General features: G+C 34.9%; 1 protein-coding gene across 1 annotated transcript; it reads right to left on the reverse strand.

Moving 5' to 3' along the window:
- Positions 1–798: 798 nt before the first annotated feature.
- LOC110941823 (probable boron transporter 2) lies at positions 799–8,837 on the reverse strand. Its single transcript, XM_022183497.2, has 12 exons — positions 7,673–8,837; positions 7,517–7,599; positions 7,222–7,414; positions 5,936–6,074; positions 5,637–5,802; positions 5,339–5,505; positions 5,090–5,263; positions 4,907–5,002; positions 4,309–4,446; positions 3,561–3,880; positions 2,391–2,661; positions 799–1,298 (listed from the first exon to the last, which is right to left on the reverse strand). Exons 1-12 carry the CDS (start codon positions 7,774–7,776, stop codon positions 993–995), a joined length of 2,157 nt encoding a protein of 718 aa, XP_022039189.1. The 5' UTR covers positions 7,777–8,837; the 3' UTR covers positions 799–992.
- Positions 8,838–13,392: the final 4,555 nt, after the last annotated feature.

Here is a 13,392-nt window from a genome sequence, read left to right on the forward strand (position 1 = left end):
TTAATTACATTGTTCAACATGATTGGTGGCTGGATCCTGGTCAGTCACGCTCCATGCGGTGATACTTTGCTTGTCGAATTTGGGGGTGTGACATTTGTGTTTTGATCACTTGTACGTAACACTCAAGAAACAATATCAATTATATATAACTCATTCGATTCTGAACAAAACTTTCATCGAAATGCAGATAAAAATAAATACGCCGCAACGGTATATTCGAAATTTTATAATGCTTAAGCTTATATTGAATTATTAGAATGACAAAAAAGGTAAACTACATCACTTAATAATAAAAAACTAAATCATAAGACAACTTTGATGACATGTATGTTTGTGTTTCGATCACTTGTATAATAATACTATTCACAACTTGGTTTTGAACAAAATTTGTATCGACACGTGGATAAAAATAAGCTCGTCGCACCAGCATTCTCGAAACTTTACAACACGTCGTATCTTAGATCTCTAACGACGCTATTTTCCTCTTCTCTCCACACTTTAGATACTCCGGGAGAGGCTATTCAGAGGGTCAAACTTCAAAAAAAGCTTCTTTGTGATATTATAGCCTCAGAACTTATTCATTGTAGATGTATATAGAATTCATGACAAATTACATGTTCTGCCCTATGAAAAACTTGATGAACTCGAACCAATGAACTCGAACAGAACTTGAATATTTTGGCCAAAATTCGAAGATGAAGATGATTGCCCATAAGGATCTTCGGTCGGATGATGATGATGATAAGATGATAATTTATTTCACAAGTGTACACGACGCAATGATCTAAACACGAACCAGAAAGAAAAAAACATTTAACATTATTTCATTACAAGTTTGATTACTTGTTTTCTGCCCATACCATACACATACAATAAAAATGAAAACATGCATAAATTATACAACTGTTGACACCTTACAAACATTACAAAAGAAACATTAAACACACAATCATGACAGAAACCTCTTAATCATCGTTAAATTTGCAAAGGTTTCATGCGGAAGAACCTTTACTAGTTTGACCAAGATTAGACGGACCAGGACTTGGAGTTCGCTTGATTTCTAGCCCTTTTCCAGGTGATCTAGGACTCTTATCGACCCTTAAATCGTGCAAATTTGGGCTAAAAGCTCGTTGCGACACACGTGGGCTATACGAAGGCTGCATTTCTCGTGGGCTTTGGCTCGAGCTTGTTACTTTTGGACTGTTAGAATGACGGATCTCTCCTCGGCTTCTTGTTATAATTCCATCAAGAGCTTCCCCACTATCAACTTGAGATGTTCTTGAATGAACATCCTCCTCCTGCAAGTGTATACATTATAAAATTAATTAATTAAAAAAAAGAACTAGTAGCAGAGCTATGATTTTAAACTTTCAGCCCAACACAGGCCTAAAATGATTGAGCAAAAAAAAAGGCATATTGGATTTAAATAACCCCAACTTTCACCAATTGGCCGATAACACTTCCAACTTTCGATTTGTACACCAGCACTCCCAACTTTCAACTTATTGGCCAATAACACACCCTAACTAACTGAACCCTAACCCAGTTAGTTTTTGCTGACGTGGCATCTGATGTGGGCTTTTTTGCTGATGTGTCATATGACATGGCAGCTAATGTGACATTTTTGATGACGTGGCATTTTTTGATGACACGGCAGCTGATGTGGCAGCTAACATGGCATTTTTGATGACGTGGCTGCTGACATCAACTAACTGGGTTAGGGTTCAGTTAGTTAGGAGTGTTATCGGCCAATAAGTTGAAAGTGCCGGTGTACAAATCGAAAGTTGGGAGTGTTATCGGCCAATTGGTGAAAGTTGGGGTTATTTAAATCCAATATCCCAAAAAAAAGAGTAAAATGCCATTTTCGTCTCTGAGGTTTGGCCAGTTTTGCGACTTTCATCCAAAGGTTTGTTTTTTTTCGCATGGGGATTCAAAAGGTTTGGAATCTTGCCATCTTCATCTAGCTCGTCAACTCCATCCCTTTTTCACTGTTAAGTCAGAGGTATTCTGTCTTTTTTGCCAACTTAAAGGGCAAATCGGTCTTTTTCACTTTATGTAAAAAGACCGAACACCCCTGAAAAAGATCGAATTACCCTTTAATTTAACAAAAAAGACGGAAATACCCCTGACTTAACATAGAAAAATGGATGTAGTTAAAGATCCGGATGAGAATGGCAAGATTTCAAACCTTTTGAATCTAGATGCGGAAAAACAAACCTTTTGGATGAAAGTCGCAAAACTGGCCAAACCTCAGGGACGAAAATGACATTTTACTCAAAAAAACTAAAAATACGTTAATTTCCCTCAAATCCTTTGCTAGAATGTGGCGTTATCAATTAGCGCATAATTATTTTATCTTAATGGGGTTATAAAGAAAAAGGTTGACTTACACCAAATGCAATATTGTAGGTTGAGGGAGGTGCTTCTTCGTATTCCGCAGCATCCAAATCTTGAAGATGAGCACCTTTGAAAAATTTCGGAAGCAAATATTGTCTTGCGGGAACAAGAAGCATGATTAAAAGTGGGAAAAGAACGCTAGCAATCGGGATCCAAGTTATGCCAAAACAAGCAAGCAAGTAAACCGTTTGAAAAACCGTGAAAAACGCAACCGTCTTGAAAGGCACCGTTTCTACAAAAGTAGCATGATTTTCTTCCAGAACCCTGATTAGAACAGAAAACAAACGATTATAACATTATACATGTATATGTATATACCTCTGTACGTGAGCGTATAAGGTATTTAAGAAAAATACCAGTTGCCTAATGACCGGTTTCTTTATTTTGGAGGTGTTTGGATTTGCATTTTTGGTAGTGATTATCATTCGAATCTCTAACAAATAGTTGTGGCAATTTCAACCCATTTATTTGTGAATGGGTGAAGTTCATTTTATGTTTTTATCTCAAACGGGTCAAACAAGAAAACCAAAAACAAGTTGGAAAAGAAAAAAGAATCAAGCAGGCTGACAATTGCCCAAAGTGTATTTAGCATAAACTCTCTTAAATTGTTAAGTAAAGTACACGAGTGGTCCCTGTGGTTTACAAAATTTTTGGATTTGGTCCCTAGCTTTCCAAAACCAAAAGTACACGGATGGTCCCTGTGGTTTGCACTTTGTAATGCATTTAGCCCCCAGCCAACAAATCTAAAGATTTTAGCAGATCTAAGTTAGGGACTAAATGCGTTACAAAGTGCAAACCACAGGGACCATCCATGTACTTTTGGAAAACGTTGAGGACTAAATGTGTTACAAAGTGCAAACCACAAGGACCATCCGTGTACTTTTGGAAAGCTAGGGACCAAATCCAAAATTTTGGTAAACCACAGGAACCATCCGTGTACTTTAGTGTAAATTATTATATTCAACTATTTAACTTATTTTTATTTAATATATCTTTTCTAGTCAAATCTAAAACTTTTAGACAAAAGTGTTGCAGGAGAACTCGAGAAGACGGTTTTCACATGCACAAAAAGGTTACATGTTTCAACCCGTTACCTGACCCGCCCATTTTGTCACTACTACCAAGTACCAACTATTTAGATGCAATTGTAGCTCAAAACTTACTTGTATCTTCGACTCGGAGCCGTAAACAGTAACAATATTCTCTCCCAAAATTGATTACCGGGCAAACTCTCAATCGCCATAAACGCAAAATAGCCCCAAAGTACCGAAGTGGGAATCTTTTTAAGAACAGGCATAGCACCAACACAACCACCAACCATTAACGCTTGTAACAAATTGCTCAAACGTTGTTCTTTCACTTCAACGTTCAACAAATCATCAACGTCTTTATTCACATCGAAAACGGTTTCATCAACAGGTGCGTCAATGTAACCACCACTAGAAGCTTGTTGTATTGTTGTTTCTTTTAGCTCTTTTAGTCCCTGTTTGAAAGATGGTTATTTTAGATAAATAGAACAAAATGAAGTTTAAAGGACTGAATTTTGTTTAATTGTGTACCAGAGTCACTGGCGAAGTATAGTGGGTGCCCGGGGGTGCACCTGCCCACCCCAATGTTTCGGTTAGAAGTGTATAAGTTCTGATTTTTCGTCCAAAAAATTTAAAATTATATAGGATCACCCCCCCGATTATTTTTCCTAAATTGTATATCCTAAATATTTATAAACTTTGCATATAAATGATGGGTAGTTTGGTAAATATACACTTTGTTTTATTTGGAACTATTATTATCTGACCCAACTTGAATCGAATAGCCAACCCGACCCGACCCGAAACATAACGATAGGAAAAAAATTTTGGGTCCCATCACTTTACGCCCCCTCAAAACTTTTGGTCAAGCTCCGCCACTGACCAGAGTTGACGGATGTTGATAAATGAGTGGAGTCTGCATTTCGTTGTATGCTTGCTGCATGTTTCGGTACAAATCACCCAAGTTTGAGTTTTCACGGATACTTCTTCTAGCTGTAGATACAAGTTTATTCCGTAGCAGCTATTTAAAAAAAATAATCATTAGTTATAAAAAAATAAACAAAAAAAATATATTTATTTTAATTTTTACACATAGAGTTGACTTTTAAGCATCAAATGAACTATTTTGAACACTATAAATTGATGACTAATTGAACAATGTGAGGCTCATAGAAATGAATAGACAGTTAAGAAGAAAAAAACAAAAACAAGCTAATATTTTAATCATTAATATCAGAAGTCGGTTCTTTTGGGGGACAAAAGGGGTCCTAGCTTGTTATTTATAAAGTGTTATGAAGTAATGGTCACACATAAGCGTTGAAAAGGAGACGAATGGCCTAGATGTGTCCAAAATAATTTTTAAAAAATATATATTACCCATACATGCATGCGCATTAACAATCCATATCATCACTAATTTAATCAACTAGTTGTGATTAAATAAGAGGGAAAATTTTTTTTATTTCGACAGAAGAAAATACCTGATGTTTTAAGGTGGCTAAGCTCTTTGTGTGCATAGGAGATTGCGGAATGACTCCATTGGCGGGAGGAATGCCAATTAACCCACATAGTAACGTCTGTTAAAGCAAATACATATATATATATAGCATTAATATATATTAAAGGAAGAAATAGGAGTAAATTTTCATGAAAAAATCACTTACCAAAAAGCCCAAAAGAAGGAGGTCATAGTGATATGAAGGTGGTTTCTTTAAATTAAACTCTTTTTGTTGTGCAAGTTGAGATGCAACACTGTGGTCAAAATAGTAAAGAACGGCAATCATGGTGGCTGGAACAACGGCTCCGATTATATAAACAAGCGGGACGTTCAGCATATCCTGCAAGAAAAACGAGATTAAATATTTTAAAGAAAGAAAAATAACATGTTCGAGTTATAGGTATTAAAAAAACACCTTTGCAATGGTCCAATTTGAATAAGCGCCAGGAGACCATGGATTTGGACTAAAAAGCCGTCTCGGTATTCCTTCTGGGACACTTTTGGTTGGTATGTATGACACACCGGTCCAAACAACCACCATAAGTGGGACCCCGTAATCCGCAATAAATCCTCTTAGCCACCCTTGAATTGAGAATCGCAAGTCAACAAATGTTTGACTTCATCAAGATCAATGGCAAACACAAGTTTTTACACACCCCCCCCCCCAAAAAACACACACACACACACACACACACACACACACAAACACAAACCTGTTCCGTATCGCCAAGATCTTGCTTTACGGCTTTGTAAAGAAGTAAGGAGAAGACCAAAAGATAAAACCAAAGCAAACATTCCGTTTCCAAAACGCCATGAAGATTGCATAGCAGGTTGATTAGGGTTTTGACTTTTCGGTATACCAAACTCATCCACAACTCCCTGTGATATAAAAAAACTTATGTTACATTTGGTTTTTTAAGTTGCATTGATCAATTTCAAAGCAAAAATCTTCATAGTCACCAATGGTTGAGAAAGTTCGATTTAATTCAAAATGGAAGGTAGTTATACTTACTTTAATAGCTTGCTGCATAAAGAGCATTGCGATTAACAGACCGAATAATTCACCAGCTATGCGTGTGAATCTATTGATGATTGAGCAAGCACCCAAAATAGACAACAACACCAACAGAAAAGCCGTCCACACACAAACCCTGTTATCATTGAAACAATAATAATTTTCTTAAAAATCCATACTTTCTCAAGTAGTTAGGTTTAAGTAAAGGTGACAATTTTGACCCATTTACTCATAAATTGCTCGATCTGGGTTATGTTTTTATCTCTAACAGGTCAAACCGATATCAAAAGAATCGGTTTAAGCCTTGAAACTTTTTATGTAGTGGTTTTGTCCCTTAACTTTTCAAGACTTGTTGAAATTTTTTAATTGAATTAATTAAACAAAAAGAACAAAAAACATAGGGACTAAACCATCAGGGAAAAAGAAAGTTTAGGGGTACCACCACGAAAATTTTATTACGGGACTTAATCGATAAAATACTGAAAGTTGGTTGATTAAAGATTTAAATCCAATCAACACCCTAAATAAAAATAGGTTTAAATAAGTCAAAAACAAAAGTTAAGTGACGATATCACAACGAAAACAAAAAAAAAGGTTTACGAGTTAATCCGCCAAATTGTTGAAAGTTTGTTGGTTTCTTACCATTAGTTTTAATACATACAACTTCATAAACACTTTATTCATAAAAGTTAACATAATATTATAATCATAGTTATTAAAGGCGCTAGGCGCACTCAAGGCGCATAGGCCTCGCCTGGGGCCTAGGCGCAAAGCGAAAAAAAAGCAAGGGCCTGAGAAAAATAAAGCGCATAAGGAAAAAAATTAAATATATATTATGTATTAGAAAAAGAATACTATTCTTTAAATAAAATAAACAAAATCTATTATATAACACTTCATATCATTTATTTAGAACCAAAAGTTCTAAAATATTAGTGTATTAGTGTAGAAAAGTAGTTTTCCTTGGATAAAAGTACAGATCTGACTAGAATCTTGTCGGAATTTAGAAAATTTGGCCGGATACTCTCCGGGATCTAGGAATCTCGCCGGAATGTGCACTTGAACCATCACCTGGAGAATTAAAGCGCAACTGCCTCGCCTCGCCTGAAAAATGGGCCTCGGCGCAAGAGGCGATGGCTTTTAACAACTATGATTATAATAATATAGCTCCCAAAAGACTTTGACCAAGAGGGTCTTCGACCTTTGTCTCTGTGTTTTCACATCGAGAATTATTTTTTATTTATTTATTTTTTTTTTTGAAGTCAACAGTGTTAAGAAAATACCATGCAGCCCAGGCTAAGAAAAGAGGTTTCCCTAACTCCTTTTGGTCCTTAGCAAAGTTGAACATAAAAGTGTACATTAACACCGTCGGTTCAGCAACACCTAATATAAGAAGCGGTTGCCCTCCGATTATAGAGTGAATTATCCCACAAAGCGCGGTTGAGGCTAGAGTTTGGACTGCAGTTAAACTTCCCTCTGTTTCAAACAAACATTAAAACTCAACTTTTTAGCTTATATGTGATGTAACAAGTGAGAATATGAATTATGAACATCTTGACACTTAATAAAGTTTCCAACCAGTATCTCTTTCTAGTTGCTCCCCAAAAGATATAACCGGTATCGCTGAAGCAAAGAATATATACGTCGTTGGAGCCAGAATCCTAATAAAGCAAACAGAATCTTGTCAACGAAAAGCATAATAACACGAGTTTGTTTAACGAAAGAATCACGAACCTGATACCGGCCCGGATGCCGCCTGTCCAGTCTTGTTTGTAGCACAGTAATCTTCCTTTGAGATCATTACCGATCCCACGAAACGGAACGAATGTTTCTTCCATATAAATATGAGTGTTTTGATTTTTTTTTTTTTATTATTCAACAAACGGTTTCGATATCGAAAAGGCGAAAAACACAAAGATTCAAACGTGCATACCGAAGATAAGTGCAGAAATGGGCAGAAACACAAGGATTTTTATTACTACATCACTAGATGAGTGATGATTGAAATATTTATGTTGTGTCATATATCTTTATTATACAATGATCTCCATGAGATCATGAAAGTTGTAATATCTGCAATTGCTGATCATTACATCTCAGGAGACTAGTAAAGAATCAATGAGTATATATTTTAAAAAAATAATCAAAGAATCAAGTAATGAATCATTGAATTGGAACCAGAAGAACCTATCCTTTTGTAAACTCCATAACCAAATGTTCAAACTAACGAATTGAATTCATTGGAAATCGATAGATTAACGAGATATCAAAGTACTCTCCATCTATTAAGACCCCTCAACTAACGGTTGACTTGATCAAAAAGCAGATCCATCACCTCATAACCCTTGTTTAATTAGCAAAAAAGCAAAGGCATTTCATCGAACAGTTGGTGTGCAGTGAAATTACAAGAATAATTACATATTATGAACGTTGAGAAAGGAATCAAAGTTCAAGATAAGTTAAAGAAAAGCTGGAAGCTAAAGAAAAGAAAGACTAACGAATACCCATTTGCTGAAAACGAGAAATTATCGATCTTTATGAGAAATTAGCGAGTACTGATGAGCTTACATGATATGATCACAAGAAGATGATCAATTGAGAGTGTTTGTTCAGCAGAAGAACATAACCTTGAAGTTAGATGAAATTGGAATGTACCCAAATGGATTTGATAACAGAAGAGGGGAAAGCAATTCGTTTAGGGAAGAAAGTGTTGGTGGCGTGAATGAGAGAGAGAGTGTGTGTGGTGGTTGATGTGTGAATATATATATAAACACTTCGTCGTGCTACTGTTAACAGAAAGCAAACCCGACACGCATCATTTAGGAGAGAGACAGAAAGAGAGAGTGTTTAAGCGGAGGAAAGAGCAGGAACAATGGCGATAGAGAAAGGAGGTGGAGGGGTCATATCAATGATGCAACCGAATTAAATCTATAGCTAACTTGTACGGTTTGAACTAATATATGTTAAAAAACTTGTAAATTTGCAGGCGCGATACTACGGGTCCAAATATAAAAATAAACACAAAAACGTATTATATATGGTCTGTCATATTTGCGAAAGAAATTTATGCCAAACACAAACATGAACTTATACCGACATGTACATAAAAATAAGTAAATAATCATGGTTTTTTTAAGTTAAAAATGGTATCGTACATTGCGGTGGCACCGAAATGTAAAGTAAGTCAAATTTATAAAATCTATTGAAAACATATTATATTTGACACGACTTGTTGTAACATAAAATTTATGGAAAATGTAGATCAAGTGAAAACGTTAAAAAAGGCAAAAAAAAAAACATATTATATCTGAGCTACCCATTTTCAAAGAAACGTAAACAACTTAAATTTGTACCGACACATAGATAAATATAAGCACGTAAAAATGATTATAAATTTTTAGAAGGTTAAAGAGGTGTAAGTGTCAATACTAAAATAAACAATAAATTACTAAAAGAAAAAAACCTTAAAAAAAAGTTGACCAATGGTCAGCTGCCATGCACTGGTCATCCAACTTGTTTTTGTAGTTATATAGAATGTTATGTTACTATTTTTATCTAACGTGTAAACCATGGTCGTCTCTGCAAATTCTTAGAAATTCAGGGGTTCAGGTTAGGGGTGTTCATCGAATCGAATATCGAATTTTCGAATGATTCGAATCGAATTATTAAAATAATTTTTTTATTTTCCCTTAAATTCGAATTCGATTCGAATTCGATTAAAACCCATCCCATTCGATTCGAATTCGTATTCGAATAAAAAACCCAATTTGTATTCGATTCGTATTCGATTAAAAATTCGAATTCGAATAAATTCGATTTGATTTAGATTCTTTTAAACATATAAAAAATTATCAAAATGAAACATAAATTTTAATGCAATCATAAAACACGATATCACATTAAAAAATTCCAAATAAAGTACTATAAACATTCAAAATGAGAAGTTGGGAATAACCACTCCACATTACAAGTTAATATTTTTAGGGTTAGAAATCTATTGAGAGATTTGTTACTTATGTTTTCGTTATGGGCCATGGGTTTGGTAATGGGTTATTTTAATACTTGGAATAAATTTTGAAAATATTTTATAGTATAGCCAAATAAAAGTTATATATTTATTATATATAAAAATAATAAATAAAGATGTATAATTTTTATTCGAATTTCGAATCGAATCAAATTTGAAATTATAAATTCGTATTCGATTTACTTGACTCGAATTGAATCGAATTTGAATTCTTATAATCGAAACGAATTCTACATAATCGAATCGAATTTAATCGAATTTCGAATTTTTCAAATTCAAAACGAATTCTGAACACCCCTAATTCAGGTGGGTAGAAAAATGAACTATTAAAATATAATTTTTTAAAATATGTATGTACTTTTATTTTATTTTATTTTATTTCGGGTCCGTAGGAGAGCGAACCCTGGGCAGCCACTCACCAAGTTACCGGATATCAGATTGCTAAAATTTCAAATCAAATTGAGTTTAAATAAGTTTGTCAATAACAAGATTGTTTAATAAACAAGCCCAACTTCATATATTGGCAAGTTTGGTGCACAAGGTTACGGTATGCGCGGGTCTAGGGGTGAAATGTCAACTTGGCCATGATGTATGTATGCATCCATACATTGCATTTCTTCAGAAAGTTCCCAATTTTCATAAATCAAACCCGTGTCCTCAAAGCACATATATAAAAATAAAATAAAAATAAATAAATAAAGATAACTTTCAATAGTAATTCTCATAGATTTGAAGGCCATAAACAAATTTGTTTGCAGTGGCCTTGTGGTTGGTACTAGTTATATGAGTCTTATATCCATTTGTTATAAATAAGTCTAGAATAGCTTGAACATTGTATTATTTTATATATTTTAAAGAGAAAAATGCCCGGATAGTCCCTGTGGTTTCGCCTTTTTTCACCTATAGTCCCCAGCTTTCTAAAACTACCTGAATAGTCCCTAAGTTTTCATTTTTTGTTCTCGGATAGTCCCTGGGTCTAACTTCAGTTACTTTTCTCTGTTAAAATGATGTGAAATGACAAAAATACCCTTACCTTAAAAGGCCAAACCATAGGGACTATCCGGGCATCTTCTTCATTTTTATTTATAAAACCCCACCACCACACTTCATCTTCAACCTCCACCCATATATGTTATCATCGGAATTTGTTGTCGAAATCCGCCATGGCTGCAATCACAGTCCGATACGGATCCGATATGTAAATTCCGATTTTGCTTAATATAATTTCCATCGTCATAGCCTTTTTTAAATGGAACAACAACAGCAACATAATCATCATCACTCATCATCATCAGGATCTTGCCCTGCCAAGATACAAATCGGATCTTCGATGCCCCTGTGAATACACTGATCATCACAGCCTTTAAACAAGTTTACAAAATACTGCTACTACCACAACCTCCACCATCACCATCATCAAATGACACAGAAACCTCCTCAATCGCATTCTCACCCTAGTCTCAATTCACATGAGAATAACACAACATAACACCTCATCTCATTTTTCAAGATGGTTATTATAAATATAGAGGTGAACAGAAAACCGGTTTGTGAACTGGAACCAGTTTTGACCTGACCCGAAACCGAATATGATACAGGTTTGGTGAAACTGGTCCCCTTTCTCCCTTGACACCAATTAATAACTAGAACTAGTTTTAAACCGAACTGATCCTTTTCCACCTGTGAACTAGTTTTACCAAACACCAGTTTTGACCATTGTTGACCCAAACCGAAACCATTTCAACCTGAACCGGAATGGGATTAAAAAAACGAAATGTGCACCTCTAGGTAGATAAATGTTCTTATACAGAGTTGTTTCTCCGACGATAAAGGTTCTGAGGCTCAAATATATTATCATCGGAATTTACTGTCGAAATCCGCCATGGTTGCAATCACAGTAGCATGTATCAAATACATATTGTCCGAGTTGCCTAGCCAATATACGGATCAGATCTGTAAATTCTGATTTTGCTCGAAATAATTTCCATCGTCATAGCCTTTTGAAATGAAACAACAACAGTAGCAGCAGCATCAACATAACTAGAGAGAAGATGATGTCGGCGGCGATGGTGGGGGGTGGAGGAGGTGATGGTGGGTGGAGGTTGAAGATGAAGTGTGGTGGTGGGGTTTTATAAATAAAAATGAAGAAGATGCCCGGATAGTCCCTATGGTTTGGCCTTTTAAGGTAAGGGTATTTTTGTCATTTCACATCATTTTAACAGAGAAAAGTAACTGAAGTTAGACCCAGGGACTATACGGGAACAAAAAATGAAAACTTGGGGACTATTCAGGTAGTTTTAGAAAGTTTGGGACTATAGGTAAAAAAAGGCGAAACCACAGGGACTATCCGGGCATTTTTCTCTATTTTAAATAACATCACCTTAGTTACAACTTTTAACATTTTTGTTTTTTGTCACTACTTTTTGTGGGGATTTTTTTTATTTTACTTAGATACAATTATTTTGATATTCAGTTATTTTATCTTATGTCTAAAAATGATGATAACTATTATTCAATTATTTATCAAGTCAAAACCTTTACTAATATATTTTTATGATTTTGATTGAGGTAAACTACACGTTAATATTATTTTGGTCATTTTATGACTTTGTTTTCAGACTTTTATCTTTTAATTGCTAATACCAAGTATTGTTACCTTTCCGCTATTGTAATGAATTGAACTGATACCGACCGGATTTTCGCTGCAACGTTCGAAGGAATTATGCTAGTTGGTTCATAAAACGTGGTAAAAACCCAACACACTAATCATCGTGCCCCTGTTATCCACTCAACTATAACTCCTGGTTAAAGCCAAGTGCAATTAGTTCGCCTCCCTTGTTTTCTAACCCGGTGTTTTAGCCACATATAACTAACCCTTTAAAGAACGTCAAGCGCAAAGTTTTCCTGTACTTAAAATTAGTGTTTTGAAAACCTGATCATTGATTAAAATGACCACTCTTCTAGTTTGTTGGTCGAACCAATATTAAAAAGTACATTTGATCGTAAAAAGAAATACAACATTTTAACGATTTCAAATACATTTGATCATTTGAAAAGGCACATGAGAGTAGGATGTTCATATTGTTGGATCCCAATGAAGTATCAAAATCAACTGTTTTAGCCGGTTTGAGATCTAAACGGTTGAGTTCACGATTCAGTGATGGTTTTGTTGTTTAACAGTTTGATCTCATTTGAAACTTGGAACCAACCATTTAACCTTTATTTTGTGTACATTTTCTTTTCATTTTTAGAATATGCGGTTATGTATATGTATTATAGTAATTAAACTTTTCATTACAAACTCATGGTTTGGATAAAAATTATCAGAAATAAAAATAAAATTGGTCCAAGCCGGTAAACTCAACCGTTTTATCTGATCCACCCAACCCATCCCGATAAATTTGATTTGTTCCTTAGAAGTTAGAAC

Source organism: Helianthus annuus, chromosome 5 (assembly GCF_002127325.2).
Source record: "Helianthus annuus cultivar XRQ/B chromosome 5, HanXRQr2.0-SUNRISE, whole genome shotgun sequence".
NCBI lineage: Eukaryota > Viridiplantae > Streptophyta > Magnoliopsida > Asterales > Asteraceae > Helianthus > Helianthus annuus.